This window comes from Halichondria panicea, chromosome 3 (assembly GCF_963675165.1).
Source record: "Halichondria panicea chromosome 3, odHalPani1.1, whole genome shotgun sequence".
In the NCBI taxonomy this organism is placed as follows: Eukaryota; Metazoa; Porifera; class Demospongiae; order Suberitida; family Halichondriidae; genus Halichondria; species Halichondria panicea.
In genome coordinates this window covers 6,862,720-6,886,587 of record NC_087379.1, presented here as the reverse complement: position 1 = coordinate 6,886,587, position 23,868 = coordinate 6,862,720, and the positions used below count along the sequence as shown (strand labels likewise).

The following is a 23,868-nucleotide window of genomic DNA, read 5'->3' as shown; positions in this document are numbered from 1 at the left end:
ACCACGGCTTCTATGCGCTATACACGTTTGTTAGTTCCTCGCGCACGATCCATACCACATGGAAGAAGAAAGTGAGGAACCTTCAAGAAAGGAACCTTATCAACTAAGACAAGGAACAAAGACGACAGCTAAATCTAGTAATGGCGCTCAGGGATCTTTTACTATCCACTGGATTGGCTGGCCATGAAACTGAGATACTTATTGTGTTGGGTGTGGGCATGCTTCTAGGAGTTGTCTGTAAGTATTACGTTGTGTGTGCACTTGCATACTGATAGCATTGTTCCTCAGACAGTTACTTGGCCAGGGAATGAAGCTAATCATACTGTTATTATTCACAGTCAGTCCATGGGTCGCTATATCATTTACTAGTTATTGATCGTACGTACACATCGATCAGCCTTTGATATAATTATTAAAATATTCTCCTTTCATATTATATAATTATTGGTTATCTTTTCATTGCAGTGCTTGTGTGGCTGTGCATTAGTGGGAGGTCAAAAGGTCGTACAGTATGTCTCCTGGGACTCAGTGACTCTGGCAAAACACTTCTCTACCTCAGAGTAAGCCACTGTACAGACAATTCCATTCCGTCTGTCCTTTCAATACTTAGCCAATGTCCATTCCAATTCCACTGCAACATTTACATTGTACAGTCTAACCGCTTGCACGAAGAGATTGCCTCTCCATTGAGACTACTCAGTATAGTCTGTACAATTCTCACACTATTGCTTTTAACCTCCTTAGTATCACCTCCGCATCTTATAGGGCCAACAGTGTTCCCTACATACATGCACACGTCATGTATAATTTTTATAATATTATAGAAATTGTGGTTTTCATATTTAATGTGGTTGTGATATTTTAGGCTGTGTTATCAATTGATTGATAATGACCCTCTCACGTCACGTGTAGTTGAACGGCAGTGATTTCATGAGGACACAGAACTCTATCAAGGAGAACAGCTGTCAGTACAGCCTCCCCGGAGAAGACAAGCCACTCACTCTGGTGGACGTGCCAGGTAATGAGAGGATCAGAGAGAGCATCTTCACCAAGTACAAAGACACACTCAAGTGAGCTGTAGCCACCATCTCTCAGTGTGTTGTACACAAACTATAGACACCGTTTACTCTTGCATGTGTTTGTATGCTTAGGAACGATGTTTTGTATAATAATAATTATGTTTGCTTGACAGTGTGTGTGTGTTCCTGCATACATTGCACCATGCACCATGCACCTAGAGCATGTGGTTTATTGATTTTTTATTGCTGGCTGCTCTTCCCTTGTACACACAGGGCTATCGTCTTGGTGGTAGACAGCTTCAACTTCCCCCAAGAGACTCGCTCAGTTGCTGAGCTCATCTTTGACCTCCTCTCAGACAAAGTGACTCACAAGAGGAAGCTAGCCATCTTGGTAGTCTGCAACAAACAAGACCTGGCACTGGTGTCTGGCCAGGACTACATTAAGAAACGGCTCGAGGCTGAAATGTACAACATCACTGCATGTGTTTTAATATAATTATTGTGGTACTAGCTAATGGCTAGGTACTTGTACGCATTGCACATTTACGAGCTTCTTAAATAATGCTGTAGTCCCACACACTGACATTTACCCCACCCCTCGATTCCACACAAATACACCACACCTCACACACACACACACACACACACACACACACACAGTACTGCTCTAAGGACGACCCGTGCTGCTAAGCTGGAGTCCATCGATGGTGGCCCAAAGAACCAAGCCCCTGTGATGTTTGGCAAGAAGAACAAAGACTTTGAGTTCAAGGATCTCTCTTTGCCTCTCGTGTTTGTGGACTGCAGTGCTCGTGGGAAGGGAGAGGAGAGCAGCTGCACCGGGGAAATTGAAGAGGTCCAAGACTGGCTCGCAAAACTCTCTTAGCAGAACAAGTAGCTCTAGAGTACGTACATAACTGACTCCGTTGAATATTATCGATAATCTTATCAGTTATAATTATACACGATCATTTTTGTTACAGAGATTCAATTTGTAAAACAAACATTAATTATAAAACACACAAAAAGATATATGAGACACATGTCCTCGGGTGATTATACACATCGAGTGTTACAAAAACAGCTGCTATAGTTAATATGATGCTATGCTTGAGTATCGTTGACGTGGTAACGAACTTCTGTGTCCTGGTCTTCAGCAGCTGTTGGTAACAGTCTCAACACTGGAGGTCGTACTTTTCTCTTCTTGCCTTGGATAGCGTTTGTCAGCTGTATGATACGGGTGTGTGTGTGTGTGTGTGTGTGTGTGTGTGTGTGTGTGTGTGTGTGTGTATGTGTGTGTGTGTGGGTGTGTGTGGAGTTAGTGCATTTAACACTTACCCTAATTATGATAGCTGCTACCAGAAAACAAATAAACCATTGACACTCAAAATTCACATAAAAATATCTACGTTAGCTATGAGTTACAACTATAAATACTGCACTCACATCGGTGATGGTGACCACGCCCACTAATCTACCAATGCTAGTGACGTAGGCGTGTGTGAGTGCGAGGATGGAGAAGAGACTGTGGACTTTGTACAAGGACGTCCGCTCGACCAGTTGGAAGGGGGCGGGGTCAAGCATCATCGTGTTGACGTCTATCTCCTTGGAGAGCAGCTCCTCACGAAGTTCATCAAGAGCCTGCATGAATATGTATGCACTCAATCCAAGCAACTTGCTCTACAGTGTACAGTTATGTCTACATGTATGTGTACATGTATGTGTACATTTGGAGTCCCTCTTCATGGCCACCCCTAAAAGGGTACCATACACCAGGCAACTTTCAGGTAATTCATTGAATTGCCTGAAAGTTGCCTGGTGTATTGTGCCCTTAAAGATACAAAGTTTAGGCACACCCACCCACACACGCCCACACACACACACGCACCTCTTCCGACGGCCCATCTTGTGGGACAGTTATCTCCTACAATCAAAGAAAACAGTAAAAAAGTGAAAGAGAGAGTTGGAAAGTTCACATAATGATACAAATTCTTCAACATGTACTGTACTATTAGATTATTTACCGGAGTGTCCACCTCATCCTGAGAACCAAACAGCTTTGCCAGAGAGTGAGGCACTGCAGAGAATACACACACACACTCAGTACATCTGCTCAGTAAACACTGGCTAGTGGTACAGTCCCTAACTCATCACTATGATCACAGTAACGTCTAGGGCAGGCAACATATACACTACAACCTACCACAGCCAGTAAACACTTCCACCCAACCCTAACACAACACACAAGACTACAGACGCACCACTGGACATTCTCCGGGAGAAGCTGTCCCCCAGTTTAGTGGGTGTGAGGGTCCTCTTAGGTTTCTGCATTGTGGAAAGAAACGATGTTTGCTAAAAACATCAGCAATATCAGTGCAAGCTAAGCTTTTACCTACACAAAAAATCAAGCATGTAATATTAGTCACACACGGTTGGACATAAGGTACCAACACTTTACAGGACAGGAGAAACTTTGGCTAGTGACTGACATGTAGCGTTCCTTGAGGCTATACACACGTGTACATATCCCCCTTACTGCTCCCTCACATATAGGTACATTCACCGCCCCCTCACCTGTTCCTCTGATTCTGTGTCACTCTTGAGCTGTGCTTGGTCTCTGATTGTTTGAGCGTGCTTCTTGACACCGGCCATGTGCTCCTCCAGACGCTGCCACAGAGTGTGCCGAGACACCGAACCAATCAGAATGCGAGAATCTGTGAGATTATATATGTATGTACATGTACACGTATAATCGATAATCTAGAGCTGTTATCGACAAAAAATAACCACCTCTTAGGCCTAATTTACCACATAACTATAAAAAGGCCAAATTATGTGTGGAGAGGATTGACCACCACTTTGAAAATCTGGGCACACACTGCATGTCTGAATTTTGAAGAATTTTCGAAGAGGTGGCTTCTTTCAATTTGGCAAGATGCTAAGGGAGTGGTCACCTGGTGCGTCCACGAGAGGGTACGAAGCATCGTGCGAGGTCTGCAGGAGGAACTTGACCTCCCTGAAAGTAGAGCGATAGGAGAGGAAGCGAATGTCTGGCATCATGATGTCTGCAGCACACAGCTTGTAGAACCTGTGCACCACACACAACAGTTACAATTTTGTTACACTGTAACTGGCTGGAAACGCTATATTGTAGTACATGTAAGTACATACAAATTTAAACATTATGTATACATGCATGTACAGTACGTGAAAAATATGTAAAAAAAGTGTGGCAGCCCCTCTCCTATATAATAAGATGCACTCGGTATTGCTACAACTATTCTGCTATAAACATTGCTAAAAAGCCACAAAAATGCTCTGCCAATCCTAATACCAACCAACCAACCAACCTACATGAACCAACCACTGACCCCATTTACTTACCGACTTGGCTTGAGATCTGGTAGATAAGAGAGTCCCTTAAGGACGATGATGCTGTCATACACTGATGGCTGGAGGAGCCCGGACACAAGGTTGGCTATCAGTACCGCTATCTACAAGGGGGGAGAGAGGGGGGCTGAGAGTCATATCATGACATGCTACCTGTTATCAATTAGTCATTGTATTTTTTCAAGTATCTAGCATGTAAGTTGTAAAACCATACAGAGCTAGTCTGTTGATTGCAGTGCTGCTGGGTTTCAGAGTTGGCTCTGTAAACTATAATAATTGATCCAGATTTTCTGATTTTCTGGAAGCTTAGCAGGAGTCCATTCGGATGGTACACTTGCAACAACAAATTAAAAGATTTTTAACACCTAGAGCTAGTACTAGCTAGTGAAAATCTACGAAAATGCCCAAAAATTACTATAGTTTTGCAAGTACAACCGAACAAAAACAACAAGCGTGTGTGCACTCACCATGACGGGCAGGATGTGAGTGATCTGTCCCGTCAGCTCAAACACTATCACGGAGGTGGAGATGGTGTGTGTTACCGAGCCAGCCAGCGAGGCCGCTCCCACTACGGCATAGCCCCCGGGGGATATAGGGTTACCGTTAATACCATCAGGAAACCCCAATGCCATGGCCTCTCCAAACATTCGGCCCAGTGCAGCACCTGCATTGTAGGGGGGAGGTAGTGAGAGAGCTACGTACCGTATAGCGGGTATATTTCGAACGTATAAACTTTGCGGAATGACTGTTAGAAAGGTTTTCGCAGAATAGCTGCCAATATTAAATGTTTGCGGTACATGCTTAAATCAGCGAAAACCGCGAACATTGAGCGGTGCTTTCATTCCGGTGAGTAATAGTCCATAATTATCTGTAACAGGATCTATTGTTGTTCACACGATGGCTTCCACGTTCTCCTCTTGTATTTCAGTACAGTAGAACCTCGATTATCTGGACACCTTGGTTCTAGAAGCAGGCCGGATAAGTGAATATGCCGGATAATCGAATAGATAAACCACGCCTTGATCCACCCACTTTATTGATAATTAGCAGTGCCACATGGTTGTCTGCGCATGCGCAGAAGATAAGCAGGCATGTCTCCATGGTAACAACTGTACCGCGCATGCGCATTTGAGGGACACGCCCATTTTCTAATCTGATAAAAAGAAAACTGCCAAGCCGGATAATCGAGGTTCCGGATAATGGAGGGCCGGATAATGGAGGTTCTACTGTGTGCCTTTATTTCAACTGAAGCCATAAAGTGTGGGTACGTGCAGTACCTATAATTGCAGATTTTCTCCAAATTAGTTGGGGGATAACTGATATGCCAGAGGTCTTTCATAGAATTTCACTAGCTCACCGAAATAATTATAATTATATGGCATCATGTGCTCAAATAACAATGTAGACACATGGAGGTATCGTAGTAGCATTACTGTCACTAGGCTTCGCAGCGGTCATGTGCTATCAGACTAGAGTAAGGTTGTACACACTTACCCACAATGAACACTGGGAAGAAGACTCCACTGGGAATGGGGAGGGCAACAGCAAATGCTGTGAACAGCAGCTGCAAGATCAAGATAAACCCAATTTACCAAGTCAGCACACATGTACAAAGAAAGTGTAGCGGTTAGAGCATTAGAGTTAACTCGACCTAGGAACGTTCAAAATAGTAGCTGAATATTAATTTGGAATAGACATAGGGAACACATCATACATGTAAATAGAATACATGTACATGTATGACAGTCGTGCTCACCCTGAACACAATGAACAGTGAGAGAGAGACCCAGATGCTGGGAGAGCCCCACTGTTTCACTATCTGGTAATCCTCCGAGTCCAATGGTAGTTCGTTAGCTTCAGTGAAGGGGAGGAGGATCCAGGTCTTGTTTGAGAACAGCTGACCGATAGACTCCTGCTGAGTCAGCTCCCCCGCCATGAACTGTCCCAGCCCAGGCCGGAATGTTAGAGAGGCAAACAGGAATGTCACAATGATAGGAGCAATGAACACACTGTGTGTGTGTGGGGGGGGGAGAGCAGTTTTATTAGTAAAGATCATGGGGCAGTTTTGGGGGTAAATGACCAATGTAAACTAAAAGTGCACGTATCCCAGAGATAAGAATGCATTTATCCCCAGAGATAAGAATGTTGTATACAATGTACTAGATGGTTGACATTATGGTAACATGAAAACTGTCAGTGTGTCAGAAAACAACACACACACCACATCTAGCTGATAATTAATTATACTAGGCTCTGGGAAAAGGACATATTGGAGCAGATATTGGTATTGAGCAATAGCCAGATATATAGACTACAGTGTATAATCTCATAATAATTTTTCTTGGCTTATAGTTGTCTACAGTCTTTCTACTACCTCTCTGTAAAATCTGATGCTCTGAATCCAACGCGTTGCACCAAAGCGCTTTGTCTAAGCAGCCACCATTACCTTACTTTTCCCAATTTAGCATCTTTAAGTGGGCGTTTCTCAATATCACTATTTCAAAACTTTGAGTTTCCAACGCGCATAACTCAGGCATGAAAAGAGGTATGTGCAAACTAAGCATATCAATGCGTAGGCAATTCTCTGCTCTATCATCTCGGGTATTTAAATCATAGCCTGCTCTAATATGTCCCTTTTCCCAGAGCCTGTCACCTATAAAATAAACCTAATCACAAAAAGTATTTAGTTTGTTCTTTGCTATACATGTACAATGTCTCCAATATACTACATGTCCTAAGGGCATAGCTACACAATCAGCTGAAGCAGCACAGCTACCATACATGTGAGTATGACAAGAAATAGGCTGCTTTTCACAATAATGTCACTGCTAAAAGATATCGAGTACTCCAACAGAGTGAACGTATTGTTGAGATCGATCATCACCTGCAGAAGTACAGTCGCATCAGTGAAGTTTTCCCCACAACCGTTAACATTCGATCGAACAGTAACATCAGCGATAGAGCCGGCTACAACCTGCAGTGAGCCACTGTTCACAGAGACTAGCGTCGCATCCGTTGCCGTGGTATTATCAGGACAGAAAAAAACATTCCTATCAATCAATTCCTCGAGGCCATATGTAGCGACACTTTCAAGAAGAACGCTATTGTTCGGATCGTTCATTTGCCTGGAACTGCATGTACGCAACTCAGTCCTGAGGTCGGAAGCAGTCACAGTTCCGTGCGTGGGCGTCATCCCTGGTCGGAGAGGAATGGATATTGGATAATTACTTTGTCCGATCTTCAGATCACCCATTCTGATACGGAAGTAGCCATTTTCCCCCCATGTTGAGCCCCAGCTGTTCTTGACTACCCAGAAAGGAGTGCCAACTCGAGAAATTCCATAATCGACAATTTCCACGGCATGTCTCGATGATGATTCTTGCTTACTTGCGCAATATATACCACATTTGTAAGTAGGCAATCTTGGATCATACGCCATTGATGCAGCCACCGGGCCTGACTCATGCAACATGCGTTTCAATTCCTCGCTAGAAACTCCGTCACAGTTAAAATCATAATTTGCCAATTGGTACACTTCCGTCACGTATGGCTGATTATTGTGGCAAGACGCCGGACAAGTCAAAGGATTTCTAGCTTTAGAATCTCGATCATAATTCCTCAACAACCGACTACGCTCCATACCGGTACATTCATTTGATACACCACCCTCATCTGCGAAATACTTCATGGCTCGGCCGTGCTGGTCACCACAACAACCGTTCGGATCTCCATTGTTGGCCTGTGGTCCAGCTGCACATTTTGTGAGATAGACGGCAGAAAGAAGAGTTGATTTCCTGTTGGCAAGGAGACTACGGAAGTCACTGTATGCATGTGCAGCTGCGAACGCCCAGCAATTACCACAAGTGCCTTGGTTTTCAGCTGCTGCCAGCAGGTTAGAGTGACGCCTTCCTAGCGTATCGTACAGTGTGTACGTTGCAGAGTTACAGTCAGAACGTGTTGCAGACCACTCCAAATTGCACACGCCATCACTAGCTCGAGGATGACGTATGTGCTCATCCCAGCTAGCTGACCTTCGAGGACGAGCATTCTCCATTTTGATGGTTTCAACAAGCACAAAATTGAGCAGAAATGAAAAGAGCACTATGCAGACAAACTTATCCATTCTTAGCAAAATTTCAAAAACTGGAGTATTAAATTTATTTTGTTTTGCCTTTTATAAAAGCAACAACCACTGGAATGTGGTACTGTATAGCTTCCCACAGCATACATGTGCTCTTGATAATGGCCTATGTCATACATTCATGTTGTTATAATACACGCTGCCATAATGATTCATAGTACATTTATGCTGTTATATCATTGCACACACGCTATCGTAGTACACAGTACATTCATTCACGTTGTTATAATTATAATTATATCGCATGCATACACTGTCCCGTGATATAAAAGTGTATGTACAATTGGAATATGACAACATGCATGACGTAATAATTATAACACCAACAATCAATCATACATTACCACGGGTATATTTGGCCTCAGGTTAGGACGTCAAAGACTCCTGATAATGTGTGTGATCAATGCAGCATGATCACCAAAATAATTGAAAATTGACATTATTGTTTAATCGCAAATTGAGCAAAAACAGAAAAGAGTACCTTGATAAACTTATCCATTCTTAGCTGTCCATGGCTTTAACTCATTAACTGTTACAGTGTATATAGTTATTAATACTTTGGTCTGTCACGTGCAAGAAACACATGGGAGTAAATCGGGTTTAAACCGACATCAATAAGGTTTTGGAGGAGTTCCCCAAGAGAATAATTATACTAGATACTATGATTGTCTAAGTGCTGATACCATTGTGTAGGTGAATAAATAAGCTACTACATATTCAAAAACATTCGGTGAAAACTGTAAACAAATATCAATTAACTCCGTAAGTAGAGTGTTTCTGGACAATTTTTTCAATCAAAAGTTATACAATTTATGGAAGCTGACTGTGTGTAATTTGTGGACCTTAGCTGTTGATAATCTAAACTCTAGACTGGATGCACTGTATATATATACATAATACATATACATGTAATAACAAAGGGTTTTAAGCAACAGTCACTATAACTCTATAGGAACCTGGGTACTACAGATGAATATGAGCTGCCCCCAGGCATACAGTACATGTTCCCTGCACTCACTGTTTGTCTAGGAGGGTGGTGTACTTCCGCAACTTTCTCCTCAGCAACACATAGTTACGATGGTACCACACAAACAGAGCTCCAATCAGTCCGGACACAATCCTGAGCATTGGTACAAGGGCAAAGGTCAATACTGTAATAGCACATGAACGAATTAAAACCCATTCAAACAATTATATATAACCTCTATAATAATTTGCACATTATGAATTCATGTTGTAGGGGTGTTCTACAGGTGTTCGGTGTGGTTCGACCCCTCCGAACGTCTTCAAACTACACCTCAGCGCAAGCAAATACTTGGTGAGAGTGTTCTATAGGTGTTCGATACGGTTCGACCACTAATCTCTCTCTCTCTCTCTCTCTCTCTCTCTCTCTCTCTCTCTCTCTCGAGAGCAAGATCAAGGAGAGCTGGGATTAGGTCTGGAGACTCTTGCTTCATATACATGTACATAGTCTCGTAATTATAAGAGATTATTTAGTGACACTTTACTATAGGTTCTAGTGGCCCACTGTCTTATACACATGCATACATGTAGATAACTTAACCAGACACGGCAACAGTGTACACTGTGTGTACATTACTACGTATGTAGGCCAAGAGATTGACTATCATGTCGGATGAGTGCAAGGCTTACTGGGACATTTCAAGGCCCCCCTGGATAATACCAACATCTCACAGAACGTACCCTATCCCGGCAAATGATACAAGCTCGAGGAGGTCAAAAGGGAAGTCAGGTTGGAAGGAGGTCTTGAAGAGTGCTGTGATGGTGACTTCATCCCCAAACACCACCCCCGCCAGTCGGAACAGGAATGCACCACACACCGCCCCAAAGAATCCTCTCCAGTAGTTCCTCACGGCAAAGTAGGTCGACGTTACCTCTATACTGAACAGTACCCCTGTGTGTGTGTGTGTGTGTGTGTGTGTGTGGGTGTGTGTGTGTGTGTGTGTGTGGGTGTGTGTGTGTGTGTGTGTGCGTGTGTGTGTGTGTGTGTGTGTGTGTGTGTGTGTGTGTGTGTGTGTGTGTGGGTGTGTGTGTGTGTGTGTGTGTGTGCGTGTGTGCAATAGCTTCCCAATGAAAACAATACCTCTACACTACATGCACACACAAATATATCCATGTATACGAACACAAAGATAGCATGCTTCATCTCAAACAAACTGGTAACATGCAATCATGAGTGTAAACATGTACATGTACATGTAGGTGTCCAAAGACCACCTCCCTCTACAGGCATTTGCAGGTCAAAGTACGATCAATACAGCTATTAATTATAAAATGAACCCATGGCCTTGTACTAGCACTTACCACCGATTGGAGCTGCAAAATTACAGGACACACCCACAGCACATGCAGCTGCCAACAGCTCGTTATTATGGGCCTCATTCTGAGGGGGTAGAGTTCAAAGTGTAAGGTTCATTTACGACTGACTGACGCAGACTCACTCACCGAGAACACAGTATTGACGGTAGTGATGATTTTGTTCATGAGGTTGGCAATGATGCAAGCAAGGTGAACAAACGGACCCTGTGTGTCGAGATCACGGAGCAGCATTGAAACCATGCAATTGTACGTATTTTTATACAGAGCATACAGGGAAGGGAAAAAAATAGTACAAGTGCCAGTGAGGGCATTGGTACATGTATATATCCCAGGAGCATCTCACCTCTTTGCCAATGGGTAGACCAGCTCCCACAGCAGCAGTCAGGCCAATCTGCACATGATATGTACATGATACATGTATATAATTATAGTCACATGATACGTGTGTATAGTCACATGACTGTACGTGTGTGGACTCACAGATTTGGAGATGAAAGTTTTAATATTGAGGTATCCTGGGATACGAATGCCTCGCAAGATGGTCTTCATTTCAGGAATACCAGAACCTGTAGACACAAATCGCCACGGATATAATATTTATGATGTACATACATTTGTATAAATCTACAGTAAGTTCAGTTTGAAGTAGCTACAAATGTAATGCATTTCCAAGCCCAATACTGACAGCTGACACAAGCCAATCCAAAAACATAGGTAGCTAGCTCTTACGGCATTTTGATTACAAACATTGCATAAAAATTATACTGTAACATTGGTAACCCTAACAGTTTGTATAGAGTACACTTGTACATAGGCACTCACTCACCAATGGCGTGAGTGGAGATGGCTTGCACCACACTGACAGAGAAGAGGATGAAGACAAGAGAGAAGGACACCCAGAACAAGTACTGTACGAAGGGAGACTCCACCAGCTGGAGGCTGAGGATATGTTGAGCTGCGGAGATACAGTACTGACAGCTGTGCTATCATGAGGAATTACACACTTCAATGAACCTACGTGATTTTTTTCTCCCTATGCATGTACGCAATGAAAACTCACTAGGGTAAAATTAAGCTATTAGGTCACCCCACCAGCCTATAGTACAGAGAGAGGTCAGAGTGCAGGTACCGCCCACCTGTGAGGATCTTGGAGATAATGTAGTCCAGTCCAAAACTGAGCCCAGCCATGAGTATGCCCAGGACAAAGATGAACACCCAATCAATGATGTAGGGCAGGATGTTAGCCTCAAGGTACTTCCATGCTCCTGGGGGGGCAAAAATACTATTCAGGCTGTTCATTCACCAAATACCAGAGGAAGTTTCTACACAATTACAAGTACATTACAACACAAGATACTTCCACGCTCCTGGAGGGGAGGGGCAATAGCAGTGTACACACAACTACAATACAACGGACAGTCATCTCTATACATATAAATAGCTGTAGATATAAGCAAGTACTTGTACATAAAACTGCCTTAGCTTATAAAATTATAGTTGTAGAAATAACACCTTTACTTAATAAACGACACCTTACTCATACCCCACCATCTCTCACTCACTCCATTTCCTGCTTTTCCTACGCCTTGTTTCTTCTATTCCGAGGGGTTTGGGTATCTTGGTTCTGCTTGCATAGTCCTTAGCAAACTCCTGGAGCTGCGAGTACTGACCGTACATCTGTGTGTGTGTGTGTGTGTGTGTGTGTGTGTGTGTGTGTGTGTGTGTGTGTGTGTGTGTGTGTGTGTGTGTGTGTGAGGTGTGTGTGAGGTGTGTGTGTGTGTGTGTGTGTGAGTCATACAACATTAATGCAACGTTATGGTTGGGTGCTCAGTTGTACTAGGGGGCGTGGCTGATGTTACTACATGTAGCACGCGTGCAGATGAACGAAATGGTTCACTTGTAGATGCAAAGGATAGTAGAGGTTACATACACAAGTAGGGTTTACTTATATTAATACGCAAGTTCCTGGCCCCATGATCTACACTAGATTGGTGATTGGTACAGTACTGTATGATAATTATGATAGGAAACACTCATCATACCAAGGTCTTCTCATATTCTAGCTGAGTTGTTGACTGTGATTCCATCGCGAACAGAAGCTTGGCTTTCTCACACCATGTACCAGATCAGAGTCTAATCTTTGTTGCTATGCTTGGCCCTAGTTAAAGTTCAGGAGGGGAGTCCCCTAGTAGCCTAAGTCCATAAAGGTCAAAGATCAAAAGGGTTATCAAAGTTCGAGCTGCTTGTTTGCATGCTATAGTTTTCCAGCTCTGAGAGGAGTACAAGCTTGCTGTGTGTTATGGGGGGACCTCTAAGGAACAAGCAATGGCTTAGGATAGCAGTGGTACTGGGTGTGCTCCTACTAGTCGTATATCTGATGACATCAATGAGATCTGGTGCCAAGCTGATTGAGGACAAGCTGGTTGTAGCTGAACTGGAGAATCGTGACCTGCTAGACAAGTTCAATAAGCTCACTGAAGAACTGAAACGTACGTTCCTATTGTTTAATAGCGCATGCTTTAATACATCAGTTCACACATTTTGGGGGTTGGTTGTCAGACATCAATTTATTATAAACACGGCCACATACACATAATAAGGACAGTATTAAGTATGAGTGAATGTACCATATATATGTAGCGGGCATATTTCGAGGGTATAAATGTTCGTTGTTTAGCATTTACCACGAATTTAGTATCGCATGCGTGCAAAAAGGCCTCTATTCCGCGAAAACCATTCTAACGGTCTTTTCACAAAAGTTTATACCCTCGAAATGTTGTTGATCTCACCACTTTGGTGATTTTATCCTCATTATTTGTTGCCTCCTTGTCTCCCTCTAATTTGATTGTGTGAGTACTGTCATCGTCGTCCTCCTCTCCTAGGTCTAGTGTAGTCTCACGATCCACTTGTCCTGATTCCATTCCATCTTCTGTCTCTGTTTTGTTACTATGTGTGTCTCCAACTATTTTCATTCTAATTCCATTGGGTCTGAACTCCATTCCATCTTCACAGTGTTCTAGTGTCTCAGTATCTATTCTGTTTTGTTCTCTCTTACCAGTATAGTCGTCTATGTCTGTATCCAATTCGTCCAATACTATCACAACTTCTCCCTCACGCTGGAGTGTCTCTGTTTCATGATTAACTGATCCCTCACGCTGTAGTATCTCTGTTCCATGATCAACTGATCCCTCAAGCTGTAGTGTCTCTGTTCCATGATTGACTGAGTCTAATTCCTCCACTTCCATTCCAACACACACACACAGGTACTGTACACAGAGCAGCAGAGACGAAACACGAACTAGAGAAAGTACAGAAATCGAAAGAGCTAGAAATAACCAGTGAGTGCTGCTAATACAGTATGTGTCACTGACTGTTGGAAACCCTACTGACCTCAGTTTACTTTGCTTACCAGTACTGTCTTTACCTCGACTAGCAGCTAGCTCTTATTCCTACTAATGGCCACTGAGGTTGAGAGCTAGCGGCATGTTGTGAACACGATGAATGTTATTGTAATAAAGTGTCTGACCATGTTCTGTACACGCTATTTGTAATGCAGGGAAAGATGAGCAGCTGTATATTCAAAATGACTGAAATACATACTGGCGCAACCCTGTAACCATAGCTACATGTTCCCATAGATACGAAGACCTGAGATGGGTGTTGTGGCTACGGTTACCAATATGCTTGATTTCTTCAAGTTCTCGTACAATGGTAAAGAGTTGGCAAGGAAAACTAAACGAAGATTTTACAACATTCAAAAGGTAAGTTTTATTTTATTGAAAAAAAGCGTGGGCTATCCTTTGTGATTCCTCCGAAAACTTGCTATTTTGGTAGCTATCTTTGAGGGTCGATTACAAAACTGAAGGATGCATTTTAGTTAGTATCTCTTTGAAAGGCGAAATGCTATTTTTAGATGTAGAACCGCCAGTGTTGGTATAGTATATCCCGCCTCTGATCAGATGTGAGTACCTACGTGCATGAGTTGCATGCCCTTTTCTCTTTATAAGCCCTTGGCGGTACCAGGTATGTAGTTGGCCCGAAGAATACTGGTTGTACTATGTGTTGAGTGTACTATTATTATGTGTGCATTCTCGTTACCCATGCAGGAACACAAAGATGGTTTGACCATTTCACCAAGGATCAAAAATCTCTCATTAAGAACGCTATAAGTAAATCTGCTGACTACCTCAATGAGAGTAACCATGGCAACAATTTAGGAATTGGAGGACTATTATTTAATGTCATGTTCACAAGTAATTTTCATCAAATTTCTTTATAATTACAACTAATTTCTCAACTTGCTCTTGACAAACAAAATACTATTAAAATGTCTGCTTGTGCTGTATAGCATAAATACACATCAATATTTACTTACACTAGCTATTAACGTATGTTATAAACGTTTTACGTAATACAGATTGGGGCAAAATTAGTTCAGGATGTGGCTGATTGATGAGACAGGCATGGGTTCCATTCACTCCTCAGCTAGTGTCTCCAGATATGAGCCATCACCGGCCAGTATCTAAATTATAGAAGCAGAATAAATATACGTACATCACATAATGGGCTTTGCACCAAACATGGTATTGATAAGTTGTTCCTATCGTCCAGTTGCCTTCTAGACCCAATACCCCACCACACCCTTTTGTCGGCTATATCAGAATACATGCAATTCTGGCATACACTTAATTAAAGGCACGAAACTATAGCTTGAGGCAAACAATTACATACATGCTGGCATGAACAGTCTGTATTTCCACACTGAAATATAATAATGCACAATGCAGTCACATATTTGAGGTTTATAGGAAGCTACTATATCTAATCAGAGGTTCCATGTGTCTGTCCAGTGTTATGGTAGATACTACAATAAAAGCCATGATAATTATTATTTCAACTGATACATGTTGATAAATAAACCAAGCAACACAAAAAACACAAGTGGGTGAATGCACTGTATCGTGAACACCTTTCTTCTTGGCTTTGACTTTGTCTCTCCCCTCCACTCTGTGAGTGGTGTATGTAGCAGGGGTATAGAGTGATTGCATGGTGCATGTGTCTGTCAGTTTTGTGTGTGTGTAACACAAATAAAACCCTACCATGTTCTTCCTATGAAGCTCGAAGCATTTCCAGTTTGGTATTTTTAGGCAGTCATATCTCTCAATAGATCATTAGGGGCCAGATAGCGAACACACAAGTCACAAATTGTACAGTTGAGCCTGTGTGTGTGTGTGTGCATGGGGGAGAGTGTGTGTGAGAGGGTATTTATGCCTCGAGGCGTATAACGACATGACTCATGAGAGATACGGTAAAGCTGGTTGTGTGTGTGTGTGGGGGTTCTGTATATTGCCGTAACTGCTCAACGGCAATATGCGACAAAAACTTCGAAATACTAGCCACTTTCTCTTGCATTTTGATTCGTGGATTTGCAAACTAAAGCTTTGTTCTTCAGATTTTATTTACGATGAAGGCTGTTGCAGTCTCTTCAGAATCTTTCGTAGCATCATCTGCATGTTCGCACAGAGTTTCAACTTATGGGTTAGTTTTGAACTAAAGCATTAGCTGTTTGTTAGCTACAAGAGTCAGAAAAGAGCTGCAAAGCTAACTACCAGAATGCAGCAGCCATTGCGAACTTTAACTTATTGCGGATACAACCCTTTTTCTGCGCACGCACATTCAATGAATCCTACGTGTGAGATCTTGAGACAGAATACAATTTCTTCTTCTTTTCACGAGGTCCTGGTAAGTCACGAAAAACACTACAATGCTACCATGTAGATACACAACTATTTCTCTGAAACACATTTGGTTGACAGGAAATGCAGTTTGCTACATCATTCATCATAGACTTCTGTTTGCTCCTCTCCTATAATGACTGTGTAGAATATTTAATTCTAAGCAGTTTTTGGAAATAATCATGCAATGTATATGGGTCATTCCATATCAATTCAAGGAAATTTAAAACGTGACCTCTTCAGAATTGCATGAAACTCGGTGTATGTATGAGGAATGGTATGACATCTCTGAAAATTGTTTAGGTTTGCAAACAATAATTATGGCTTCTGAGATTGAGTTGCAGAAATTATCCACTTTTAGAAACTGACTGCTTGCTGTTAGTTAAACTGTAACTTTCTAACCATTAATATTCAAGACTAAAAAATGCACATCATCTTGTTGCCTAAGAAATTCCGCATCATTTGGTATGTTGTACAGCTTCACTTGATATATTTTAGGTATTGCTAGTGTCCTTTGATGATGATTCTCTAAAACCACAAATATTGCCCACTTCACACTACATATCTCATGATCCCATTGGAATCCCAGAATCAAACTTGTCACACTTCAAGAGAATGCAGCGTTTTGCCATACAGCATGCCAAATGATGTGGAAATTCTTAGGCAACAAGATGATATACATTCTTAGTCTTGAATATTAATGGTTAGAAAGTTACAGTTTAACTAGCCTCGATCCCAGCCCCTCTCACTATCTCAACTGAGAGCGGCCTGGAATCGAGGCTACAGTTTAACTAACAGCAGTCAGTTTCTAAAAGTGGGGAATTTCTGCATTTTCAATCTCAGAAGCCATATTGTACAAACCCGCAATTTTTTCTGAGATGTTATCATTTCATTCCTCATACATGTACATACACCAAGTTTTGAAATGACCTAATCAGATCTCTCCGCCCCCTCCCACCGTACATCCACGTGGCCGCCAGACTAGATTCGCTAAAGAAAGTGCTGATTGTAAGCTGTGGTTTGAGGTAAGTTACCACTATTATATCAGTCTCCATGCATCATGCCCACACATAGTAAGCTACTTTGTCAAAAAATATGTTGCTACATGTAAGGATGCAGCACTGTAGCTGCATGCTACTCCAAGTACCGTATAGCGCGAAATTTTCGAGGCACTTATATTTCGTGGATTAGCCTCTAAAAGCCATTTCGTTGCACAATGTTCGCGGAATGACTGCTTACCGGAAGCCACGCCTTTAAATCTTGCACGTTATAGCAGGTAAAGAACGATTTTCGTGGACTTAATTTTCGTGTAGGATTGCTAACCCACAAAATCCACGAAAATTAAGCCCCTCGAAAATTTCGCGCTATACGGTATATATTCATTGGTACCGCATGGAAGTACATAGGAAAAGTGCCTCAGAGCAGGTATACTATGGGACTTAGTATACCTGCAACTTACTTAGTATGCCTAGTATTCTGTTGTCAAGGTAGTCAAGCCTCGAGGGCAAGGTTTGCGCATGCGTGCTAGTATCTAAATGAGTTAGACACTGTTTTAGAGGTGTCCATGTGATTTAGAAGCCCTCAGCCACTCGTAGTACCCTCGCTATACTCGGGATACTAAACAAGCGCCTTTGGGCTTCTAAGTCCCATAGACACTTCCAAAACAGTGTCTAACTATTATTTAGAAAACAATCATTTTTTAACTGCGTTTTGTTATTAGCGCGCAAACTTAATTTAGCGTTAATTACAAATTCACTAAAATTTGCTAAAATTAGTAGCTGTTTAATAATTACCTACTACACGTTTGCCATGTAGCTATACTCTAGTGGGGTTTAACTGTCATAAATTGGCACCTCAGGGCTACATTAGGATGGCAGCACGGAGGTTCAATCCTTATAATATTGAGCTTGTTGTGAACATGGAAGAGCGTACTATCGAACTGTTAAAGGATGACGTATTCTTGGGCACCATTCACAGATATTCCAGAAGTGGTTCAAAAGGATGACGTATTCTTGGGCACCATTCACAGGTATTCCAGAAGTGGTTCAGCCGGTAGTATGCTTCTATGGTTCATATGAGAAGGCTGTTAAACTAATATCGTATACATCTTCTGAAATAACACCCCAAAAAATACCTTTCGCTCAACAAAGGGTACCTTTGCATTGCAATACATAATAAAATTTCACTTTGGAAAATGAACCCAGGGGCATCCTTGGAAAATGTTTGTTAACTAGATAGTCTTAGTGAATTCTGGTGGGTTGCACTCACCTCGTGCGCGTTGGCATAATGGGCACAAGTCATGACAGTTCACTTGTTCTCTCTTTCACACGAATTGAGGTTAACATGTCTATAGAGAATAGACGACGATCAGATCGAGGAAAACACTGTTTTATCGCCTTTCCGAGGATCACCTACAAGTTTAAGTATATCAGCAGTCCATGAAAGTCTCTCATCAGACACACATAAACTAACAGGCACACCAATCACTTTACCCCTGCTGTCCATGCGCACCTCGGGTTAATTATTTCCTCATACCCCACTCTCTCACTCACTCCATTTCCTGCTTTTCCTACGCCTTGTTTCTTCGATTCCGAGTGGTTTGGGTATCTTGGTTCTGCTTGCATAGTCCTTAGCAAACTCCTGGAGCTGCGAGTACTGACCGTACATCTGTGTGTGGTGTGTGTGTGTGTGTGTGTGTGTGTGTGTGTGTGTGAGGTGTGTGCGTGAGTCATACAACATTAATGCAACATTAGTTATGGTTGGGTGCTCAATTGTACTAGGGGGCGTGGCTGATGTTACTACATGTGGCGCGCGTGCAGTTGAACAAAATGGTTCACTTGTAGTTGCAAAGGATAGTGGAGGTTACATAGGTTTACAAATTATTGATACGCAAGCCCTTGTGATCCACATGCACATTAGATCACCAATCCATGTAGAGATTGGTGATTGGTACAGTACATGATATGATAGGGTCCACTCATCATACCAAGGTCTTCTCATATTCTAGCTGAGTTGTTGACTGTGATTCCATCGCGAACAGAAGCTTGGCTTTCTCACACTATGTACCAGTCTATATCTTTGTTGCTATGCTTGGCCGGCCCTAGTCTAAAGTTCAGAAGCTGGAGGGCTCTAAATATAAAATGGGTGGTCCATAAAGGTCAAAGATCAAAAGCTTAAAAAGAGTTATCAAAGTTTGAGCTGCTTGCTTGCTATAGTTTTCCAGCTCTGAGAGGAGTACAAGCTTGCTGTGTGTTATGGGGGGACCTCTAAGGAACAAGCAATGGCTGAGGATAGCAGTGGTACTGGGTGTGCTCCTACTAGTCGTATATCTGATGACATCCATGAGATCTGGTGCCAAGCTGATTGAGGACAAGCTGGTTGTAGCTGAACTGGATAATCGTGACCTGCTAGACAAGTTCAATAAGCTCACTGAAGAACTGAAACGTACGTTCCTATTGTTTAATAGCGCATGCTTTAATACATCAGTGCACACATTTTGGGGTTGATTGTCTGACGTCAATTTATTATAAACACGGCCACATACACATAATTATGACAGTATTCAGTATGAGTGAACAGTGAATGTACCGTGTACATGTAGCGGATATATTATTTCGAGGGTATAAATGTTCGTTGTTTAGCATTTACAGTACCACGAATTTAGTATCGCATGCGTGCAAAAAGGCCTCTTTTCCGCGAAAACCATTCTAACGGTCTTTTCACAAAAGTTTATACCCTCGAAATGTTGTTGATCTCACCACTTCGGTGATTGTATCCTCATTATTTGTTGCCTCCTTGTCTCCCTCTAATTTGATTGTGTGAGTACTGTCATCGTTGTCCTCCTCTCCTAGGTCTAGTGTAGTCTCACGATCCACTTGTCCTGATTCCATTCCATCCTCTGTCTCTGTTTTGTTACTATGTGTGTCTCCAACTATTTTCATTCTCATTCCATTGGGTCTGAACTCCATTCCATCTTCACAGTGTTCTAGTGTCTCAGTATCTATTCCGTTTTGTTCTCTCTTACCAGTATGGTCGTCTATGTCTGTATCCAGTTCGTCCAATACTATCACCGCTTCTCCCTCAAGCTGTAGTGTTTCTGTTCCATGATTAACTGATCCCTCACGCTGTAGTGTCTCTGTTTCATGATTAACTGATCCCTCAAGCTGTAGTGTCTCTGTTCCATGATTGACTGAGTCTAATTCCTCCACTTCCATTCCAACACACACACACAGGTACTGTACACAGAGCAGCAGAGACAAAACACGAACTAGAGAAAGTACAGAAATCGAAAGAGCTAGAAATAACCAGTGAGTGCTGCTAATAATACAGTATGTGTCACTGACTGTTGGAAACCCTACTGACCTCAGTTTACTTTGCTTACCAGTACTGTCTTTACTTCGACTAGCAGCTAGCTCTTATTCCTACTAATGGCCACTGAGGTTGAGAGCTAGGGGCATGTTGTGAACACGATGAATGCTATTGTAATGAAGTGTCTGACCATGTTCTGTACACGCTGTTTGTAATGCAGGGAAAGACGAGCAGGTTAAGAGATGTGTATCAGAAATGGCTGAAATGAAGGTACAGTAGCCATGATGCAATTCATCGTGCTGCATGTACTCTTTTTAACAAAAACTTCTCTTTTTTTGCTATAGTCTAAAGTTCAAAGTGTGGAGAGTGATCGAGACAGATTAAAGGTTTGTGCTGCCACATTGTTAAAATAATATCTCTGTGTGTCTTCCTCCGTCAGTACCATACTAGAATATTTTGCTGTTGAAAAACTTTGCGAATGAGCCAAATCAGCTGAAAATTTGGTCTTACTGTTGCGTTCTTTTAACTCATTACCAGTGCCTCACTCTCCCAACCGTAACCAGATTAGGTTTTGTGATTGTAGTAAGTACATATGTTAATCGCAGCAAAACATTCTAGTACTATATACGTACGATAATATTATAGGATCTCCTCTAACATGCTTCATCTTGTCTCTCAGAGTGAGAACGTTCGACTGGAGGAGGCTAAGTTGGAGGGGGCTACTGAACAAGAGAGGCTGAGCAACGAGCTCGACCAACTGAGACTGATCTCTGCCAAGGACAATGAGGGAAGCCAGAAATGCAAAAGTCAGTGGCTAATATTAATTTTCACCATAATTATTAGCTAATTGCATTCTGTATAAATATACGTGTATACCATAAGACGCATAGGATCTACCGTATAGCGGGTAATTTTTGTTGGTGCAAATTTTCGTATGAACTACCCATTTACGTATTTTAAATATTCATACAGCTCGGGATAGTAACGTTGAACCTACTGCGGTAGACGTACATGTACATGTAGTTTTAATTTTCGTATGTTACGTACTCTACAATTTACAAAATATTTCCACCACACTAAAATAACCCGCTTTACGGTAGACACTTTGTAGTACATGTGTGCATGTCGTGTGGTCACAACAATGGTGGTATAATTGAATGATGGTTAGTTCAAAGTGTCCCTTAATCTACACAGGTGATCTGGAAAGCACAAGGACACAGCTGTTGTCAGCACAGGCAGATGTGTTTAGTGCAGGCGAAAAACTCAACGAATGCCAGGGCCAAGTAAGTCCCTCCTAAAAATGCAGTAGCTGAAATACACTTACTATAATTCTTCTTCGTACAGTTAACGATTTCACAAAGTGCTTACGAAACATGCCAGTCAAAAGTGACTTCATTAGAAGCTGACAATTACAACAAGCAGTTTGAAATCGAACGACTTCAATTGGAATCGAATACACTAAAGCAACAGCAGCAAATGTCACAGCAGAAACAAGCCCAACCTCCTCAGAGGAATGGCGTACCGTTGCGGCAACAAGGTTTCAAAGACATTGATATCGTGAACGATAAAAAGCAGAAGACTCTTGCAGAATTGAAACAAAAGCTGGATAGTGGCCACGTTTTGTCCGAACAAGAACAGCAAGTTTTCCAAATGCTCACCAAAAACACTGGTGTAGAATCGCGTCTCCCTACAAAGAAAAAGATCATCATACCCGCACAAGAAGATAAGTTAAACAAAGACGCAGCCAATCAAAACCCTCCCCCTCCAAAACCAGACAGCCCCGATGAAGCGATAGTCGAAGATCTAGTTGTCGAAAAGAAACAGGAAAATCTTGACGTAAAAGAAGACGGAGATACGGAGGGTGGTGCTGACGGTGGTGATGATGGAGACGAACAAGATCCTCAAAACCCACAAGACTATCAGCGTGTCAAGCGAGAGTTTAACGATTTCAATGATGAAAGAGAAGCTGATTTCAATGATAGAGAAGACGGCGGTGAGTTCAACGATGGTGGAATGGAGGCTCGAAAGAAGTTTGGTAATCCATTGCCTGATCCAGTGGTGGTCAGAGAGGCAGGACCGGACGTGCCCAATGGAGGGGATACTGATATCATGGACGATGTGAGTGATGGCCGGGGCATGCATTACTTACATGTACAGTAGCAGCTAGTGTGATCTGTAAGGTACTCTGTTAGCTGTTTAGAACAGCAGAGCATTTATTTTGTAAGATAAAATTTGGTATCTCCCAAATAGAACAGATTGCAAGTGCCCAAATATGAACTTTGATGATATCATTTGAAAGGTATATGAGCTTTTAGAAAATCATTGTATCCACGGAATTCAAGTTGTGATAGCTGAAAGAGTTCCTAAACCATTGAACGGGAGGGGGGGTATTGTAGCTGTACATTTTTCAACAGCCATAACTTTGGTACCATTGATCAAAGAGTCACAGTTTTTTTTATAAAGCTTAGAAAAAGCCTTTCAAATGATAAGGCGTCATAATTTGTTTTTTGGCCTTGGACTGGCCGAAATTGGCTTATCCCAAGTATATGTGTAAACCTTATAGACAATTAATTTTTTCCGCTTTCATAAAATCAAAGCTGAAAAGAGTCCCCAAACCATTGATTAAACGGAGGGGGAGGGGTTTAGTTCATTTCATTGGTTGTATTCCTCTCACTGCAGCCTGACGGCCATGAAGCGTTAAGAAAGGACCAGCAGCATTTCAAGAAGGAGTGGAGAGAAAGGCAGATTCAACCTGGTAAAAGACTACCCAGACAACATCGTGAAGTTAGGTAGCTATGTGTAGAGATGACTCTTGTAGCTATAAATGTATGTGGTTGGCTATGTGTAAAATAAACATGTACATAAAATTTATTTTGATGATAATCATTTTCCTCTAAAATAGGAATGGGTATTAATGGTGTTATGACTTTTTATATTG

The 23,868-nt window shown here is 42.0% G+C and overlaps 3 protein-coding genes and 1 long non-coding RNA gene across 9 annotated transcripts; 2 read left to right on the top strand and 2 right to left on the bottom strand.

The window, feature by feature from the left end:
* Positions 1 to 47: 47 nt before the first annotated feature.
* Positions 48 to 2,048, top strand: LOC135333990 (signal recognition particle receptor subunit beta-like). The gene is made up of 5 exons (XM_064529024.1): positions 48 to 237; positions 466 to 560; positions 913 to 1,070; positions 1,293 to 1,484; positions 1,680 to 2,048. The coding sequence occupies exons 1-5, from the start codon at positions 141 to 143 to the stop codon at positions 1,900 to 1,902; spliced, it is 765 nt and encodes a 254-aa protein (XP_064385094.1). The 5' UTR covers positions 48 to 140; the 3' UTR covers positions 1,903 to 2,048.
* Positions 1,943 to 13,093, bottom strand: LOC135333971 (chloride channel protein 2-like). The gene is made up of 21 exons (XM_064529005.1): positions 12,930 to 13,093; positions 12,450 to 12,564; positions 12,024 to 12,152; positions 11,714 to 11,842; positions 11,368 to 11,453; positions 11,231 to 11,278; positions 11,014 to 11,091; positions 10,873 to 10,951; positions 10,252 to 10,462; positions 9,566 to 9,667; positions 6,163 to 6,415; positions 5,901 to 5,970; positions 4,874 to 5,070; positions 4,401 to 4,510; positions 3,971 to 4,104; positions 3,591 to 3,730; positions 3,278 to 3,341; positions 3,041 to 3,093; positions 2,905 to 2,940; positions 2,463 to 2,657; positions 1,943 to 2,243 (listed from the first exon to the last, which is right to left on the bottom strand). The coding sequence occupies exons 1-21, from the start codon at positions 12,972 to 12,974 to the stop codon at positions 2,121 to 2,123; spliced, it is 2,397 nt and encodes a 798-aa protein (XP_064385075.1). The 5' UTR covers positions 12,975 to 13,093; the 3' UTR covers positions 1,943 to 2,120.
* LOC135333979 (synaptonemal complex protein 1-like) lies at positions 13,089 to 23,813 on the top strand. 2 transcript variants are annotated; one of them, XM_064529014.1, is made up of 8 exons: positions 13,089 to 13,376; positions 14,151 to 14,225; positions 21,151 to 21,200; positions 21,275 to 21,316; positions 21,610 to 21,736; positions 22,125 to 22,213; positions 22,275 to 23,048; positions 23,610 to 23,813. In XM_064529014.1, exons 1-8 carry the CDS (start codon positions 13,187 to 13,189, stop codon positions 23,721 to 23,723), a joined length of 1,461 nt encoding a protein of 486 aa, XP_064385084.1. In that variant the 5' UTR covers positions 13,089 to 13,186; the 3' UTR covers positions 23,724 to 23,813. The 2 variants fall into 2 exon arrangements, with proteins under 2 accessions (XP_064385084.1, XP_064385083.1); XM_064529013.1 differs by lacking the exons at positions 13,089 to 13,376; positions 14,151 to 14,225 and adding exons at positions 19,764 to 20,066; positions 20,855 to 20,929.
* On the bottom strand, positions 15,190 to 19,747 carry LOC135334007 (uncharacterized). 5 transcript variants are annotated; one of them, XR_010394168.1, is made up of 6 exons: positions 19,609 to 19,747; positions 19,175 to 19,289; positions 18,891 to 19,033; positions 18,555 to 18,685; positions 15,857 to 16,106; positions 15,190 to 15,409 (listed from the first exon to the last, which is right to left on the bottom strand). It is a non-coding gene; the product is annotated as an uncharacterized LOC135334007 (long non-coding RNA). The 5 variants fall into 5 exon arrangements; XR_010394169.1 differs by having other exon boundaries at positions 15,190 to 15,894; positions 15,987 to 16,106; XR_010394167.1 differs by lacking the exon at positions 18,555 to 18,685 and having other exon boundaries at positions 15,857 to 15,894; positions 15,987 to 16,106.
* Positions 23,814 to 23,868: the final 55 nt, after the last annotated feature.

Bases quoted from the DNA above. Each gene is read 5' to 3' on its own strand.
- LOC135333979 (XM_064529014.1), top strand. From the start codon at position 13,187: ATGGGGGGACCTCTAAGGAACAAGCAATGGCTTAGGATAGCAGTGGTA. The intron at 21,201-21,274 runs GTACAGTAGCCA...TTTTTGCTATAG, and splicing joins CAGAAATGGCTGAAATGAAG to TCTAAAGTTCAAAGTGTGGA. The intron at 21,317-21,609 runs GTTTGTGCTGCC...CTTGTCTCTCAG, and splicing joins GTGATCGAGACAGATTAAAG to AGTGAGAACGTTCGACTGGA.
- LOC135333971 (XM_064529005.1), bottom strand. From the start codon at position 12,974: ATGGAATCACAGTCAACAACTCAGCTAGAATATGAGAAGACCTTG. The intron at 12,565-12,929 runs GTATGATGAGTG...ACACACACACAG, and splicing joins TAGAATATGAGAAGACCTTG to ATGTACGGTCAGTACTCGCA. The intron at 2,941-3,040 runs GTAAATAATCTA...CTTTGATTGTAG, and splicing joins AGGATGAGGTGGACACTCCG to GAGATAACTGTCCCACAAGA.
- LOC135333990 (XM_064529024.1), top strand. From the start codon at position 141: ATGGCGCTCAGGGATCTTTTACTATCCACTGGATTGGCTGGCCATGAA. The intron at 238-465 runs GTAAGTATTACG...TTTTCATTGCAG, and splicing joins CATGCTTCTAGGAGTTGTCT to TGCTTGTGTGGCTGTGCATT. The intron at 1,071-1,292 runs GTGAGCTGTAGC...TTGTACACACAG, and splicing joins AAGTACAAAGACACACTCAA to GGCTATCGTCTTGGTGGTAG.